Source organism: Doryrhamphus excisus, linkage group LG6 (genome assembly GCF_037039965.1).
Source record: "Doryrhamphus excisus strain RoL-2023G ecotype Guam linkage group LG6, RoL_Dexc_Guam_v1.1, whole genome shotgun sequence".
Taxonomy (NCBI): Eukaryota; Metazoa; Chordata; class Actinopteri; order Syngnathiformes; family Syngnathidae; genus Doryrhamphus; species Doryrhamphus excisus.
This window is the reverse complement of record NC_136362.1, coordinates 10,822,730-10,839,816: the sequence shown is the minus strand read 5'-3', so window position 1 is coordinate 10,839,816 and position 17,087 is coordinate 10,822,730. Positions and strand designations below refer to the sequence as shown.

The following is a 17,087-nucleotide window of genomic DNA, read 5'->3' as shown; positions in this document are numbered from 1 at the left end:
CATGGTCAAGTCAGTGGCCTGATCTCAACATGACGGAACTTGACGGAAGTGACCCATAGTGTAGATGGATGCAGTGTCCTGGTAGAACAATGCAATTTGGTGTTGACTTCAGGCTGTCATGGACTGCAAATGACTTTTTGCCTCGTACTTTTGTGACATGCTGTCACTGGTAAGAACCAATGGTGGTACGGACATATCTAGTTTGTTGTCAGAGATGATCAGCAGTCAATCTGAGAGTGAAAATAGCAGTTGCAGTCGCCGAGGTGACTCAGGGGATACTGCCACGGCAGTAGAAAGTGATGACTGGAGATATGATGGCCGCTGCAGCATCTGCAATTACACTTGTAGCGCTCACATCTGTGCAGACGTAAGACTTAGAAGGGGGGGAAAAAAAGATGACACTGCGTTAGATGAGTACTCCTGACCCCTTCTATTTCATCCTTTTTTACAAGCTGCGCTGCCTCTTCTAAGCTAATGAATATTTCATAGTCATTTGCTTCTTCATCTGCATGCTTTACAACTTGGGTTCGAGACTGCTGCACCAGCCATCTTTACCACTTTGCTCGCTCAGAGGTTTGGGGTTTGATCAGAGGAAACCAGAGCAGAAAAAATGCTGGGTTTCATTTTCTTCCCATGAACTGCAGTCAAACAAAAAATGTGCAAAATGTCTCTCAAGAACTAATCCAGTTATAAGTGACAATAAACTTTACTCTTGTGAAAAATGTTAGCACACCACATGCATGGTACACTCCAAATCTGACAAAACATACAAATTATAGAACACAATGAGTATGTCCTATATGCACATCTTAGTAAATTAAATGCACATTTGAATGTCTTATATAACAGCCTAATGGCGTGTGTGTGTATATCAACTCACATGAGTCACTACTTGGACTTAAAACCAAACAAAAATGCAAAAATAACCCTGCAACACGTTCACACACAAACAAGAGTCAATTCCCTCCATCAAGTACACTGAAACAGTCAAATATTTGCTGCCATCTAGCGGTTTTTAATTTAAATTGTCAAGCTTGCTTTAATTGTAGTCGGTGACTCCTTAATGTGAGTAAAAAGTTCAGCTAAACTTTGACACTTTATACGGTGTATTTGAAAATAATTATCATTACTACAATAAAAATACATTTCGATTTAGAAAGGCGTTCGAGGACTTGGATGTGAGTATTTCCGATAAAAGAAGAGCACCGTGAACGCAACTGTTTGTGACGACACAGGAAGTGATTGCGTTAGGCTAGCTGTTAGAGCTAGCAATTTGCTTTCGTAACAACTAGTAGGTAAGCACGCCGACGTCTGTGGTAAGTTGTTGTCCGCATTTTGGGGGTTTATTTTGACACATTACGAAGTTTGTTCAACAAAGAGTGTGAATAAAAAAAAACGCTAACAAACTATTAAAATCTATGGGCTAACAGTAACTGAACCTGTGTAAATTGGTATGTTCCTGAGAGGGTCAAAAGAGAGCACATTACTTGTTTATAGTTCTTGTTATTAATTTAGTTTTTCCTAGATTGACTGGCTCCAGATGGATTCTCCACGGCAATCTAAGAGGTCCAACCAAAAACGAGAAGGAAAAGGCAGTCAAAGTGAGTTCAAACCCCCCCGTCGTAAAGATGCATATGCCAGACTTGTGAGCCAGCACCGCAGCTGCACCTTCACTAAATTCCTGGAGCAGTATTCCAAGGAGTCGTCTCTCCCAAGGGAAGACAATGGACAGAGTGTACGGCTTCAAGCCCAGGGTGACAGGTTGAATACGAACCAACAAAAAGTAGACTTAGTACCAAATCCTTCTGCTGATTCCAGTGACTTTTCTCCTTGTCCCTGGAAAGAAAAAGGAGACGAGAGCTCCTTGTCTTTGTATATGATGAAATTAAGCGTTCATAATACACAACAAGATGGAGAAAGGAAACCAGGTGTGTCTGAGAAGCAGCGAAAGGCACAAAGAAGGGATACAGCCACCAGTCAAGATGGCGACATCGAATCCGGTGAGGAGTTCAGTGCTTTAGGACCAAATGACACCAAGAAGCACCAGCGTCAGCGGAAGAAAACCAAAGACTCCAATAAGGATCTCTCCTCAAAGGACAGTGGCTTATTAGCGGAGTGTAAACCCAGTTCAAACCCTCCTGAGGAAGAAGACACAAAGAAGACAAAGAAAGATCCATCCAAGCAGACGGACGATGGGAAGCCAAAAGATGCGATATCAAAATGTGGAGGTGACTCTCACAAGTCAAGACCTGCGTTCCCTCATGACAAAAACAAACAGCAAAAACCCACAGGTACATTTCTACTAAATTCAATTTAATCTTTATTTTGTGTTTTGATACTGCACATAACTCTTAATTTGGTTTCAGCGTCCAGTGTCAAGTCCACTGCAGAGAAGAATAAGAAGAGTGGAGGCAGGGGGTCGAGGAAACAAGTGTTTGAACCCTATATGGCCGCCGAGGACGTTTCTCATGGCCTTAAACGAGGAGAACTTATTCAGGTGGCTACATTTCTGAGCATATCTTAAACCACATAAGTATCATATATCTGGTATGATTATTAATGGACTCTAACATCACATGTTGAATGGTTAGCATGTTGAATGGAAGCATGGAAGACCTGGGTTCCAGTCTTTTTGTGGACTTTGTATGTTCTGTCCATGCGTACGGGGGTTTTCTCCGTGTTCTTCGGTTTCCTCCAACATTCCAAAAACATTTGTTAGGTTGATTGGCGACTCCAAATTGTCCATAGGTTTCAATGTGAGTGAATGGTTATTTGTCAATACAGTACCCTGCGATTGGCTGACGACCAGTCTGAGGTCACACCTCTGCAGCCCTTATGAGGCATAGAAATGTGGATGGATGGATGTTTGCCATCAGAAAAAGCAAAATCTGGAAAGACAAATTTGGAAACAATGTGTTCAATTTGAACACACACCAAATTTTGGGGGTCCTTTCTACTTGCACACTATTTATAATATGAATTTTAAAGGCTTAATATATTATATATTGTTTGTAGTTATGTTCTACATTGTTTTGATTTTTTGAAAGTGCGCGGTAAATTAGCAAAAATGACATTTAGCGTTCATGGCGCCACCCGTGACGAACTAGCTATCGCTGTTGAGCCTCATTCCGGAAGTGACATTATCCGGGTGACACCTCTCTGCTAAAACAGAGTAACAAAACAAACGCTTTTTGACATAGATCGTCCATGAGTTTCAATATGTTTTTCATCAAAGTAGTAATCATGCCAAAATGTTGTGTTGCTGCTGGATGTTCACAGTGTCCGAGTGATACTGTTAAGTTTGTATTTTGTTTTTACCAAAACAGGAAGGTTTAAGACAAAAATGGACAAGCTAAAACAGACGCTTGTTGAGATAGATCGTCCATTAATTTCAATATATTTTTCAACAAAATAGTCATGCCAAAATGTTGTGTTGCTGCTGGATGTTCATTGTATGTGAGTGATACTGTTGAGTTTGTATTTTTTTTTTACCAAAAGAGGAAAGTTTAAGACAAAAATGGACAAGCTGAAGCAGAGTAACAAAACAAACGCTTTTTGAGATAGATCATCCTAGTTTCAATATATTTTTCATCAATATAGTAGTCATGCCATAATGTTGTGTTGCTGCTGGATGTTCACTGTCCTGTTAAGTTTGTTTTTTGTTTTTTTTTTTACCAAAAGAGCAAGGTTTAAGACAAAAAAAGACAAGCTAAAACGGTAACAAAACAAACGCTTAGACAGATCGAGATACGCTGAGATAGATCTTCCACTAGTTTCAATATATTTTTCATCAGTATAGTTAGTAGTCATGCCAAAATGTTGTGTTGCTGCTGGATGTTCACTGTCCTGTTAAGTTTGTTTTTTTTACCAAAAGAGGAAGGTTTAAGACAAAAATGGACAAGCTAAAACAGCGTAACAAAACAAACACTTTTTGAGATAGACCATCCACTAGTTTCAATATATTTTTCATCAATATAGTAGTCATGCCATAATGTTGTGTTGCTGCTGGATGTTCACAGTATCCGAGTGATACTGTTAAGTTTGTATTTTTGTTTACTTAAAGAGGAAGGTTTAAGACAAAAATGGACAAGCTAAAACAGAGTAACAAAACAAACGCTTTTTGAGATAGATTGTCCACTAGTTTCAGTATATTTTTTATCAATATAGTTAGTAGTCATGCCAAAATGTTGTGTTGCTGCTGGATGTTCACCATATCCGAGTGATACTGTTAAATTTGCATTTTTTTTTTACCAAAAGAAACAAAAATTATCAAGTTAGTGCAGCCCACCCACCTGTTCTTTGCAGTGATCATTTCATTGATGACCGCTGTGGAGTGCCTTTACAAGAAATATTTAGCTTGAAAGTATGGTGTAAACACATTTTGAAAAAATGCCATTCTACTGGTACATAGGGGGGAAAAAGAATTACTTCAAGTTAAGTCGCGTCTTGTTTACATAAAGTATTTTAAACACTATTCCATGATAGTGACAAGGCTGTAAAGTGAGACTTAATTGTTGCGTTTTTTTTTTTCCAGGGACAACTGCGAATCAACCCAAAGAAGTACCATGAAGCTTTCATCCCATCTCCTGTAAGTACTTTCTGTTGTTGTTTTTTTTTTGTAAACACTTATATCTTTTAAACTCAGTACATCGGTCACAGAAATAACATAATTGTGTTTGCTCACAGGATGACACCCGGGATATCTTTTTGGATGGGATTATAGCTCGTAACAGGGCACTGAATGGAGACGTAGTTGCGGTACAGGTTTTACCACGGGAGCAATGGAAGGTCAATTTTACAGTACATGTGATACTTGAATTATTAAATTAAAATAATTATTAAAAGAAATGTTTTTATAACTATTAATACATCATTTTATAGGTTGTGAGGTCTGACACTGACTGTGAAGGAGCCAGTGAGCCAGAGACCCAGAAGGCAAGAAGTGTGATGCAAACTACCCAGAATAAGATGGAGCAAAAGCCATGCGTGTCTGTGGAAGAAGTGCATAGTGATCCGGATGAACCTGCATGCAAAGGTCAGAACATGACCCGTTACGCTAATTTTACTGTTCATTGATCAGCACGTTGTTTTTGTCAAATAACTACATTGTAGTACCACACAGTAGCCACATATACATGGACCCAAATATTCTAATTCCATTCGGGTTATTTGCTCAAACGGAAAGAATGTAACCTTTGTATACACCTCATTCCGAAAGAAAAGTGCCAATCGGAATGAATATATAAACGGATTCCCAGGGGTGGAATATTCCTTTCCCCAATCCGATTGAGGTATCTTGTACCCGCTCAAACGGAAAGTTCTTCTTCTGTTGTTTATTGGCGGTTGGCAAGCAGCTTTCGTAGCCTTCTATACGCCATTCACAAGTCCAGTTTTATTAAAAAAGAAAATACATATCTATATGAAACATGTGCCGAGCTTAATTATAAAATATTAGCAACATTTGAACTTTATCTTTTCCTGTTCCCGGGTGTGTTCTTTCAGCGAATGCTGAGATATGACGTAACACGCAGCTCGAGACGTTCATCGATTAAAAAAAAAATAATAATAAATTAAAAAATAGAGGCGAGCAATCGGCACTGGACTGCTGCGGAAAGTTTGTTTTTGATTCAAACTAAATTTCAAGACTGAACACAAAACTGGCAATACGGAGTTATTCCGACAAGTGAAAGAAAAACTCTAGGAAGTCGGTATCACGTGATGTTGGTGTTTACGCTTTACTGCGCATGCCCCATTGACTATTCTGGTTGGTTATGGCGGCGCATGTAGACACGCGATTGGAATATTCCTTTCCATGTATACCATTGCTTTCGGAAAGGTCATTCGGAAAGAGAAAAACTCCTCATGTAAACGTGGCTAATGACATGTGAGATTAGACTGTAGGCATGGTGTGATTGTATAGCATCACTTGTATGTAAATGAAGTAATAACAGTTTATTTTTTGTCATCTCTTTGCAGACCTACTGAAAAACACCTTAACACCACAGTCCAACGGGGAAATACTTCAAATGACTGCTAAAGTGAGCTCTTTTCTTAACCACTAAATGATAGTGTTGGCGGTGATAGAAGTTCATGAGTATACCCTTTTCATCGTCCATATGTCAGGTGGTGTACATTGTTGAAAAGAAGCACTCGAGGGCTGTGACAGGCTCCCTAAAATTTCTACCCGACAAACCTTTCGCTATGTTCTCCCCTGTGGACCACCGTGTGCCAAGGATTAATGTTCCCCTCACCGACTGCCCAGAGGACTTCAGCTCTCGTCCGGGCGATTACGCCAACACCCTGTTCATCTGCCGTATCACCAACTGGCCGTCTGACAGTAACTTTGCAGAAGGGTGAGTCAGAATTATTTTAATATTGAACAAAGCAAAATTTGTTCTCAATCAGAAAGCACTCCACACTCTTTATTGCTCTCTGGTTCTACCATATCTTACTTATTGTGTGGGAATATGGGGTAATAACTATAAAAGCAATCTTCACTTGCTAAATGTACCGCAAAAAAGGTCAGTAAGGATAATTCATAATGCCGCCTACAGAGAACATACTAACTCCTTATTTCTAAAATCACAAATACTTCAACTTGCTGATATAGTTCATCTTCAAACAGCTAAAATAATACATATGACTAAAAACCAATTAGCTAAAAATGTCATCCAATACTTCTCTACAAGAGAGGAGAAATATGATCTCAGGGAAGAAGTACATTTAAATAAAACACTTATATGCTAGGACTACATTAAAAAACCATAGCATTTTAGTATGTGGAATCAAACTATGGGATGGCTTGAGTAAGACCCTCAAACAATGCACAACGATGAGCCAATTCAAGAAACAATACAAGCAGTTGATGTTTGATTCATGATGTGCTATACATATCACTATATTGACACTTATTGTGGCGACCATTATGTCATTGGATGGTTATATCACCTGTACTTCGATACGAGGTACCTTATTTAAAAAAAACAACAACCTTCCGCGGTTTAAATAAACTTTGCTTCTTCCTACTCCTTTTGGACATGTGGAACTGTGAACTGATTATGTGATGCATTCAATTGTAATCTGATGCATGTTCAAATGAAATAAAACCATTACGCAGTCTCTAAACAAGTACCGTGTTCTCATTGTTGTTCTTTTCTGTCGTCCGGCAGCCGACTGGCAAAGACTTTGGGTCAAGCTGGCGAAATCGAGCCCGAAACGGAAGGTATTCTGGTCGAGTATGACGTCGATTTTTCCGAGTTCTCAGATGAAGTGTTAAACTGCTTGCCCAAGAATGTTCCCTGGACCATCCCACCTGAGGAGATGACCAAGAGAAGAGACCTAAGGTGGGCACAGTATGCTGCTTATTATTATTATTATTATTATTTTATGCATCATTCCTGGCTAATAAAGATGAATACGCTGGTCCCCTTCACAGCTTGAGCTCGGTATGTGCATTTTATTCATCCTTTCATGTGTATAGGAAGGAGTGCATCTTCACAATTGACCCTGCAACCGCTAGAGACCTGGATGATGCCCTGTCTTGTAAACGGCTTCCAGATGGTAATGCACACTTGTTTTAGATACACAACAGTATCTCACATAAGTCTCATATTTCACAGCCATTAGTGCAGCATATCTTCTCAAGGGGCAATACTTAAGAAATGAAACTTGGATTGTATTGCAGGATGCAAGCCACTGTAATGACTCAACACACGACCATTATTCTCTAATTAGCCAAAGTTTGCTACTTCACTACTTTTGTCAGATGTTATTGTTTCCCAAACCACTTAAATATCACTTTTGCCTTTTTAGAAACGGCATTGTTGGCCATTAAACTGTTCTTTGATTGTTGTGAGACGTTGCATTCGGAGGCTGTTTTGGTACTATTCTTTATTCATGTCTCTGTTCTTAGATAAAATTGTGAGTGAGACCACTCTTTTGGCTGAGAAATAACACCCCCATACATGATTGATTTTGGGATACTTTACTCTTAGCATGACACAGGACTGTTAGTAGCGCTCACTTTTTGTTGTCTGGATTGATTAGCTTATTTCTGCATGCCACAAACAGTCAGAACTGGGATTCCTAAGAGAAAACGTTCTGAGACAGTCCGGATGCTTGCTAGACTTTTTTTGGACCCTGAAAGGTTCTTCACAGGAATTGAACCGCTCTCCTTGAATCTTCCAGTCTGTTATTGTCACTCGGGCTTTGTCTTTGTCAACACTCTCACCTATGTTAACCAGAGAATCACTAACATAATGTAAGCTGGTCCTTTTGTAACAGGGCTGAAATGCAGTGGAACTGATTTTTGGGATTACTTTGATTTTCATGACATAGAAGGACTTTACAAACCGTTCATCTCACAATTCTTCATAACATTGTGGAGTACAAGTAAATTGGCATCATAAAAACTGAGGTAGCATACTTTGTGAAAATTAATGTTTATGTCATTCTCAAAATGTTTGGCCATAACTGTTCACAAATCATCTTCTACTCTATGATTCCAACACTGCACTCAAACTTGACTTCAGTGAGGTGCCCTTCGGTTCACGCCTCTGTCCAGATGAACTGATAACTGGGCATCCTGGTGGTCTTTATGCACTTTTTTAGAGAACGTTCTCAAGGTGTATTTTCATTTCATTTCATACAGGCAACTTTGAGGTGGGAGTCCACATTGCCGACGTGACTTATTTTGTGGAGGAGGGCAACGCTTTGGATGCCTGTGCGAGCCAGCGATCCACAAGTGTGTACCTTGTTCAAAAAGTGAGTAACCTTCGGAAAATTCAATTTGGTACCTCAAATATCATCATGGCCCCCTTTTGGATTATTTGGTGTTTTTGGGGGTGCAGCTCGGGGGTGTCATGAGACACTCAGTTGATCTTGTGATACCCCTAGTTGCAGCTCATTAGCTACTGCCTTATTGCTAATTTCAACATGATCTTGTGCTTAATCACTTTCCAGGTGATCCCCATGTTACCAAGGCTGCTTTGTGAGGAGCTATGCAGTCTGAACCCTCTGATTGACAGACTGACCTTCTCCGTCATATGGAAAATCTCACCAGAAGGGAAGGTAAGGTATTTTAGTCTTTATAAAAATCTGTTTTTGTGTTAAGATTTACGGGTGTCCAGACTGGATGAATTGGATTTACATTATTTTCTATGGGGAAAAACCTGCCTTGGTTAGAGTCCGTTTTGGTTTGAGTCAGATCTTGGAAGGTAAGGTAAATACAACCACATGATTATTTCAGTACTGAAAAGGTTCACTCAAATTAATTTAACTTATTTACCGCGGAGGGTGCTGGAGCCTATCCCAGCTATCTTCGGCCGAGAGGCGGGGTACACTCTGGACTGATTGCCAGCCAATCACAGGGCACATATAGACAAACAACCATTCACACTCACATTCATACCTATGGACAATTTGGAGTCGCCAATTAACCTAGCATGTTTTTGGAATGTGGGAGGAAACCGGAGTACCCAGAGAAAACCCACGCATGCACGGGAAGAACTTGCAAACTCCACACAGACATGGCCGAGGGTGGAATTGAACTCGGTTCTCCGAGCTGTGAGGCCTACAGCCCCCACTCAAATTCAGTTTGAAGTAAAACTTGATGTTTTTGTTGACGTAGTCTTGTTTTTCCTTGTCCTCCTAATGTCACGGGGTATGCTGGAGCCTATCCCAGCTGACTTCGGGCGAGCTGCAGGGTACACGCTGGACTGGTCGCCAGCCAATTGCGGGGCAAATATAGACAAACAACCATTCACACTCACATTCATACCTATGGACAATTTAGTTGCGCTGCTGTTGGATGTTCACAGTATCAGAGCAATTTTTTTTTCCAAAAGAGGAAGGTTAAAGGTTAAAACATGCATGTTTTGGGAATGTGGGAAAAAAAAACAGATGAATAGTTGTAGATTCATTGAATAATTGATTAATCCTTGATTAATTCTTGCAGCTCCTGTAGTGTAAGACGAGCAGATGGAATCGATGAAGTTAAGTTTCACTTGCAGCAGCTGTGTTGGATTCAGGGGCCGCTAAACAACATGCAAATTTCAACGCTTGACAAGAAAACATGATCAGTGAAACATAAAGACATAAATATGTCAAAATTGGGGACTTGTTTTTTTTTTTAATAATTTTTTAACAGTGCTACATGTACCTCTAAGCTGTATTATTTGAGAGATTATATGAGAAAATATGGTCTTATTAGAGTAGGGGTCGAAATTTGGGGAAATAGTCGTCGTCATTGGTCTTTTCTTCCTTCCAACAGATCCTGAGTGAGTGGTTTGGCCGCTCTGTGATTCGCTCCTGTGTCAAATTAAGTTACGACCACGCACAGAGCATGATTGAGGCCCCCGAGAAGATGTTTGCGGCAGAAGAACTGCCACCCGTGGACCCCGAGCACCCCATCGATGAGATCCACCAAGCTGTGCTGAACCTGCATTCCATTGCCAAGAACCTCAGAGCTCAGCGTTTTAGTGGTGGAGCGCTCCGACTGGACCAGGTTAGTCATCCTGTGCTGAACCATAAGCGGCTACAAGCATTATTTGATTTTATTTTTTGCTTTGTTTTAGCTGAAACTGTCTTTCACGTTGGACAAAGAGACCATGATGCCTCAAGGCTGCTACATTTACCAGTACAGAGACAGTAACAAGTTGGTATTAAAGCTCAAATGGCAAGATTTGGACTTATTTTGTTAAGAAGGGCTTAAAAAAATATCCCTGTGTTCCTTGTTCCCTTATCACCAAGGTTGGTGGAGGAGTTCATGCTTCTGGCTAACATTGCCACAGCCAACCATATTTACAAACGCTTCCCTGAGCTGGCATTGCTCAGACGCCACCCTCCACCCAAGGCTAAGATGGTGGATGAGCTACAGGAGCTGTGTGACCAGCTGGGCATCGACATTGACCTTTCATCCGCTGGTGCTTTGCATGTTGGTACTCATTCGTTGAAAGGGACCTTAGTCCTAATGATATTTTCAAGGAAAACTGCATCTTTTTTTTATTTTGCTCATCATCCATGGCAATGGTAATGGTTTTATTTTCATTTGAACATGCATCAGATTACAATTGAATGCATCACATAATCAGTTCACAGTTCCACATGTCCAAAAGGAGTAGGAAGAAGCAAAGCTTATTAAATCCTACCCCTCCATCTGGTACTTTTACAATCAGTAACTGTTATATTTGTTCACTTCCTGCTTTCCTAATTTATTTTATTCTATTTTATTTTATTTACAAAATCACTTCACAGTTCCACATGTCCAAAAGGAGTAGGAAGAAGCAAAGCTTATTAAATCCTACCCCTCCATCTGGTACTTTTACAATCAGTAACTGTTGTTTGTTCACTTCCTGCTTTCTTAATTTATTTTATTATTTTTTTTTAATTCTATTTTAATACAATCCTATGAAACACATGTCTTTTTTTTTGTTGAGAAGAATTGTTTTCCATTATTTATTAATCCATGAAATATTTTCTTTTTCCAAATGTGTAGAAGAGTCTACTTGCCACACTTGGTGTTGATGAATATTCCACTGCCAGGAAGGAAGTCCTGACCCATATGTGCTCCAGACCCATGCAGGTTAGCTTAATATCTGTACCGAATTAGTTTCATATAAAAAAAAAATATATATATATATTTTTTTTCTATTCTAGATGGCACTGTACTTTTGTACAGGTGTCCTCCATGATGAAAAGCTTTTCAAGCATTACGCCTTGAACGTTCCTCTTTACACTCACTTCACATCCCCCATCAGACGCTACGCCGACATCATCGTGCATCGACTTCTGGCGTCTTCGCTGAGTATGGCATCCCACACAACACCCGTGTCCATTTTCACGGCTGCTGCAGAAATGTTCTCACTCACACTCTCTGTGTGTGTGTTTCCATGCAGAGTGTGGTCCTAAGTTAGGACTGTCAACAGAGGAAGTCCAAAAACGGGCGACGCGCTGCAACGAAAAGAAGACTGCATCCAAAAGAGTACAAGAGCTCAGCTCTGAACTCTTCTTTGGAGTATTTGTGAAGGTGGGTGACACAAAGGACTCCTGGTGGGGAGCAGTTTAAAATAATTTTCACATTACTATGCCTATACTTGCATATACTTTTAACATTGCAGTCATTTGTTGTTGTGTTCAACAGGACTGCGGCCCCCTGGACTCTGAAGCCATGGTGATGGGCGTATTGGATCAGTCCTTTGACGTGCTGGTTCTTCGCTACGGGGTTCAGAAACGCATCTACTGCAAGGTCAGCCACGCTATACTTTATGAGGAAATGTTTGTTTTTGTAATATTATGACTTTATTCCCATAATATAAGATTTCCTTCAAAGACATTTTCCACTTTAATATTATGTAATATTTCAATATTTTACAAATAACTACTAAAAATGACTATTTATCCTCATAATGTCACGTTTGGTCATATAAATTATAATTTTTTTAAATAATTAATTATTAGATAATCAAATAATAAATAATTAATAATAAACAATGAATGATAAACAGTTAATAATAAATTATTATTTTTAATAAATTATTATTAATAAATTATTATTAATACATTAATAATTAATTATTAATAATAAATGATTAATAATTAATTGTAATTAATTTTTACATTTTTTTCTTGTTAGAATAAAACTTTTTTTAATAATAAAATTCTTCTCAAATCAAAATTGTATATTTCTGTTGTTGATTTCTTAATTTTCAAACTATTTCAACATTCTTCTCCTCATGATTGACTTTATTGCTGGAATATTTTGACTTTTTTGGCAGCTTAATTTTTCAAAAATGACACCTTTTACTTGTTTTGTCTCTCATAATTCTTTTTTTAAGTATTTTATTTAGTATTTCAACTTTATGCTACTTAAACATATTGTATTTTTTCATGCTGTCACAATGTTATTCTCGTAAAAGGATTTCTCATTAGATGAAAAAAATTCTGTTAATATTTTGACTTTATTCCTAAAAATTTACTCCACAATTTTCCCTTTTTTTTTTTTATGTTTTTGGTAAATAGTATTTTAAGACAGACCAATTAAAAAAAGCATCCAACATGTCTGGAAAGCCATTCATGTTTAGAAGCGCCAATCAATGTACTGTACTGCCAGCCACGTCGACTCTGCCTCATTATTTCTAACAGAAATTTGGAACATGTACAAATGAAAGTGTTTCAATCAAACAACCCTGTAATTATCCTTTTTATGAGCAAACCAGCTCAGCACGTGTACGACGCCGCTGTCACTTCTTATCTATTTGTACACGGAGGCCACATTTTAAGTGGCACGACGGCTGTGAAAAGGGAAGAGAGAAGTGGTGCAAAGACGCATGATGCTTTGATTTATTCCAACAAACCATTTGTCTCTGTGGCCATCAGTCTGTCGCCGGCCTGGCATCTTTCCAACATCGCAAGCTAGGGAAAACATCACAGCTGACTCTCCTGTGGACGCCTGAGGACCTTCAGGAACCCCCAGTAGAGCAGGTAAGACTCCTGTCAGTTTGAAGTCAATATTGACAATTGCAGTGGTACATCGGTTAGCAGTTTTTTTTTTTGGTTAACATCCAAAATGGATGGTTGTCCAAGGGTGTCCACTACAGCTGAAATGATATTAAATGTTCATTTCTCCATTTCACATTTGTGGTATTGTTAATGGAACTCTTTGCTTGGAGGGGAGTCCCTTTTTTGTTAATCTCCTCCCTCTTTGCAAACCTCGATGAATTGAATTTACATTATTTTCTATGGGAAAACCTGCCTTGGTTAGAGTCCGTTTTGGTTTCAGTCAGATCTTGGACTATATAAATACAACCACATGATTATTTCAGCACTGAAAAGGTTCACTCAAATTAATTTGTTAATTTTCTACATCCTGGACTGGTCGCCAGCCAATCACAGGGCACATATAGACAACCATTCACGCTCACATTCATACCTATGGACAATTTGGAGTCGCCAATTAATCTAGCATGTTTTTGGAATGTGGGAGGAAACCGGAGTACCTGGAGAAAACCCACGCACACACGGGGACAACATGCAAACTCCACACAGAGATGGCCAAGGGTGGAATTGAACCCTGGTCCCCTAGCTGTGAGGTCTGCGCGCTAACCACTCGAATGCTGTGCAGCCCCAAATTATAATTATTGTTGATAAAATGTTTTGTGTTAAGATTTTTGGGTGTCCAGAATGGATGAATTGGATTTACATTATTCTCTATGGGAAATCTTGCCTTGGTTAGAGTCTGTTTTGGTTTAGGTCGGCCCTTCTAGAATGGATAAATAACTTTAACTAAGGCACCACTGTAATTAGTGTATTTTTAAAGTTTTTTTTAATACTTTGCACATGTATAAGTATGCATTCTATTTATTTTAGAGCATGCCCGACTATTGAACCTGTGTTCATCTTTTATTGACAAATTGGTCATTTCTCCATAGGTCATTTCCATCTTCACACTAGTGGAGGTGCAGCTCAAAGCAGACAGCGCGCCCATGAAATACAGCGCCGTGCTCAAGAGACCCAACGCAAACGCATCTTAACTACGACATCACTGTGCTCCGTCACTGCTGGACTCGTACAGTAAGCAGCGTTACTCGGGTTTTGCGCACGGACATCACCATGAGCTGCGAACCACTTGTACGCACTTGTCTAATATTGTGTGACTTGAAGAAAAACATAGCAGTGAGCTCATGGACTTACTTAGGACTTGTGGGTAATAGATTTTAGCCTCATTTATTGTGTGCAGGAATTGTTCTAATCATGAATTTTTGACGGCTTTTCTTTTTTACCATAATTCATGGAAGTGGTATTAAAAAAAAAAAAAAAGGAATATGATGTGAAATCAATTTCTCATTCTACTTCAGGCTTATGCCGCAGTTAGCATTTGCACATGTCAACTAGTATTTCTTAAATGAAGTAATTGCGGCATTTTATGCAGTGAAACGTGTATTTCACATAGTACCGCTCATTGGTTTACATTTAAGTTCCCAGAACTGGGATACTCAAGGCCTAAACGTGGGTCTTGTATTACTTAGCTTAATAAGCTGAATAATTTATTCATCTTTGTCGTTTTTTTAATACAAGATTGCGGAAAAGACTTGAATGTAAATTGCTACTGAGGTCATTAATTTTATTCGAATGTGCTTGGAAGCTTTTTTTTTTTTTTTCATACTCGTACTTTTAAACAAGCTTCCCATTTTTGCTTTAACAGTACCTCATTAAGTTCATGCAAAGTTGTGCCGTTTGATTAGTTTAGTTTGCTTAAAGGAAAACTGCACTTTTGGGGGGAATCATCCACAATCCTTATGCATAGCATGAACACATGTCTTTCTCATTACTAGCCATTCTAAAGATATAAAAACAGATAAAATAGACCGCTAACAAGGTTTTATGGTTTTATATGTACAGTAGTAACAGGCACATTCATGTTGATGTATTCGGGGTTAGCAGGCATTCACATATGCTCTCATTTATTTCTTGTTTAAACACTCAAGTTAAAATTTTGACCCATATTGAGTTGTGGACTCCTATAGAGCAGCTCCACACAGTAACCAGCACAGTAAACTTTCTAGATCTTCCAGATTCTCCCCAAATATTTTTGTTTAATTTACTCTACCCTCGGCCCGCCTCCAGGTACGGCCACACTGCTGTGATTAGTCATACTTCCAAGTGCTCCCGAGGACTTCCTCGCAGCTGTCGAGCTCATTTTTTCCGCTCACACAGCATAAACACAGTTAGGACACTCATAAATTGTGACTTGCAGGTGCTCTTGCAGCTCCGACTTGATGCACTCTCTCCACGAGCGAGTGTTTGGTGAAGATAGTCGCTAGCCAGCTAGTAGCTAGCCGTTGTGGTGTGGCAATATGTGTCAATATGCCGGTAAAGTAGTTCTTCAGCTTAACAATGTTAATAATAATATTAATAATTAGGGCTGTAACTAAAGATTATTTCCGTAGTGGATTTTAATTTTAATCGGAAGCTTGTTTCGATTAATCGAGTAATCACGTGGGCCTAACACCACACACAAAGGATGACTGAAGAAATTAAAACATACACATTTGATAGGCGGAAATCAGAGGGTGTTTACACTTTTAAATAAAAAAGATTAATTGAATATAGTACTAAAATAGTTACTGGTTATTTCGGTAATTGATTAATCAGCGATTAATTATTGAAGCTCTGACAACGATTTTGGAGGTTTTATTCACAAGGCTTTATGGGTGGAGTTTTAGCTACGTTTTTTTAGGTATTTTTAAGTCTTTAGAATGCACAGTTCATATTTGGCATAAGGATTTTGGATAATGGGCAAAATCCCCCCCCCCCAAAAAAAGTGCAGTTTTCCTTTAAACATGCGGACTTCATTTGTTTTAACTGCCAAATAACTGGACTGTTTGTGATTTGTGTGTTGAAAATGTTATCTTCATGTGTAACCTTAATTACTCAATTGTGTGCCGCACACATTTTTCATGTCTACTGGATGTTAGGAAAAAAAGGTAGCAAGAGAGTCTAGATAAATAAACCCATATGTGAAAATGTGTTCCTGCTTTCTCACTATTTTGTTTTCCCCTTTCCCAAATAGACGTTAAATACATTCGGACAATTCACAGGGAGCGTCTGCAGGTGACTCCAGACAGTCTGCCCCGGGTACATTTTTCAATGGAGACATCCTTATGTGTATGTGACATTTTTAACTCTCGAGTTATAAAAGCAACATCGCCAATTATCAGTGCGTCGTGCTGATAAACCTCTCCAAAAAGGTGTGTCTGTAAAGAAACAGGCATTGGGTGTGATCACTTATGCAACCTATTTTAGTACCTTATGGAATCTATCAATTTTGTTTATAATACGTATTCATTATTTGTCATGTTTTTTTTTTTTTTATTACACAACGTATTTATCAGCAACATAAAAAGGTCTACGCCGGTGTAGGTAAGAAGTCAGTCATGATTCTGGTATTGGTATGACGTGTTATCATCACCACGCCCTTGCACGCCATACTGCGATAAACGCATCAATCTTTGTGTTGCCACAGTAGCACCAGGAACTTTTATTTTATGATCATCTGGTGTCAAGGTCAACTGCATTTTATGTCTTTTTAG

General features: G+C 38.9%; 1 protein-coding gene across 2 annotated transcripts; it reads left to right on the top strand.

The window, feature by feature from the left end:
• The first annotated feature begins 1,227 nt into the window (after positions 1-1,227).
• Positions 1,228-16,544, top strand: dis3l2 (DIS3 like 3'-5' exoribonuclease 2). 2 transcript variants are annotated; one of them, XM_058068803.2, is made up of 21 exons: positions 1,228-1,316; positions 1,541-2,291; positions 2,367-2,497; positions 4,535-4,588; positions 4,687-4,788; positions 4,882-5,035; positions 5,977-6,038; positions 6,124-6,353; positions 7,170-7,343; positions 7,481-7,560; positions 8,651-8,763; positions 8,962-9,069; positions 10,271-10,504; positions 10,575-10,654; positions 10,750-10,933; positions 11,495-11,581; positions 11,656-11,803; positions 11,895-12,025; positions 12,140-12,244; positions 13,375-13,479; positions 14,427-16,544. In XM_058068803.2, exons 2-21 carry the CDS (start codon positions 1,541-1,543, stop codon positions 14,526-14,528), a joined length of 3,135 nt encoding a protein of 1,044 aa, XP_057924786.2. In that variant the 5' UTR covers positions 1,228-1,316; the 3' UTR covers positions 14,529-16,544. The 2 variants fall into 2 exon arrangements, with proteins under 2 accessions (XP_057924786.2, XP_057924785.2); XM_058068802.2 differs by having other exon boundaries at positions 1,234-1,316; positions 1,526-2,291.
• Positions 16,545-17,087: the final 543 nt, after the last annotated feature.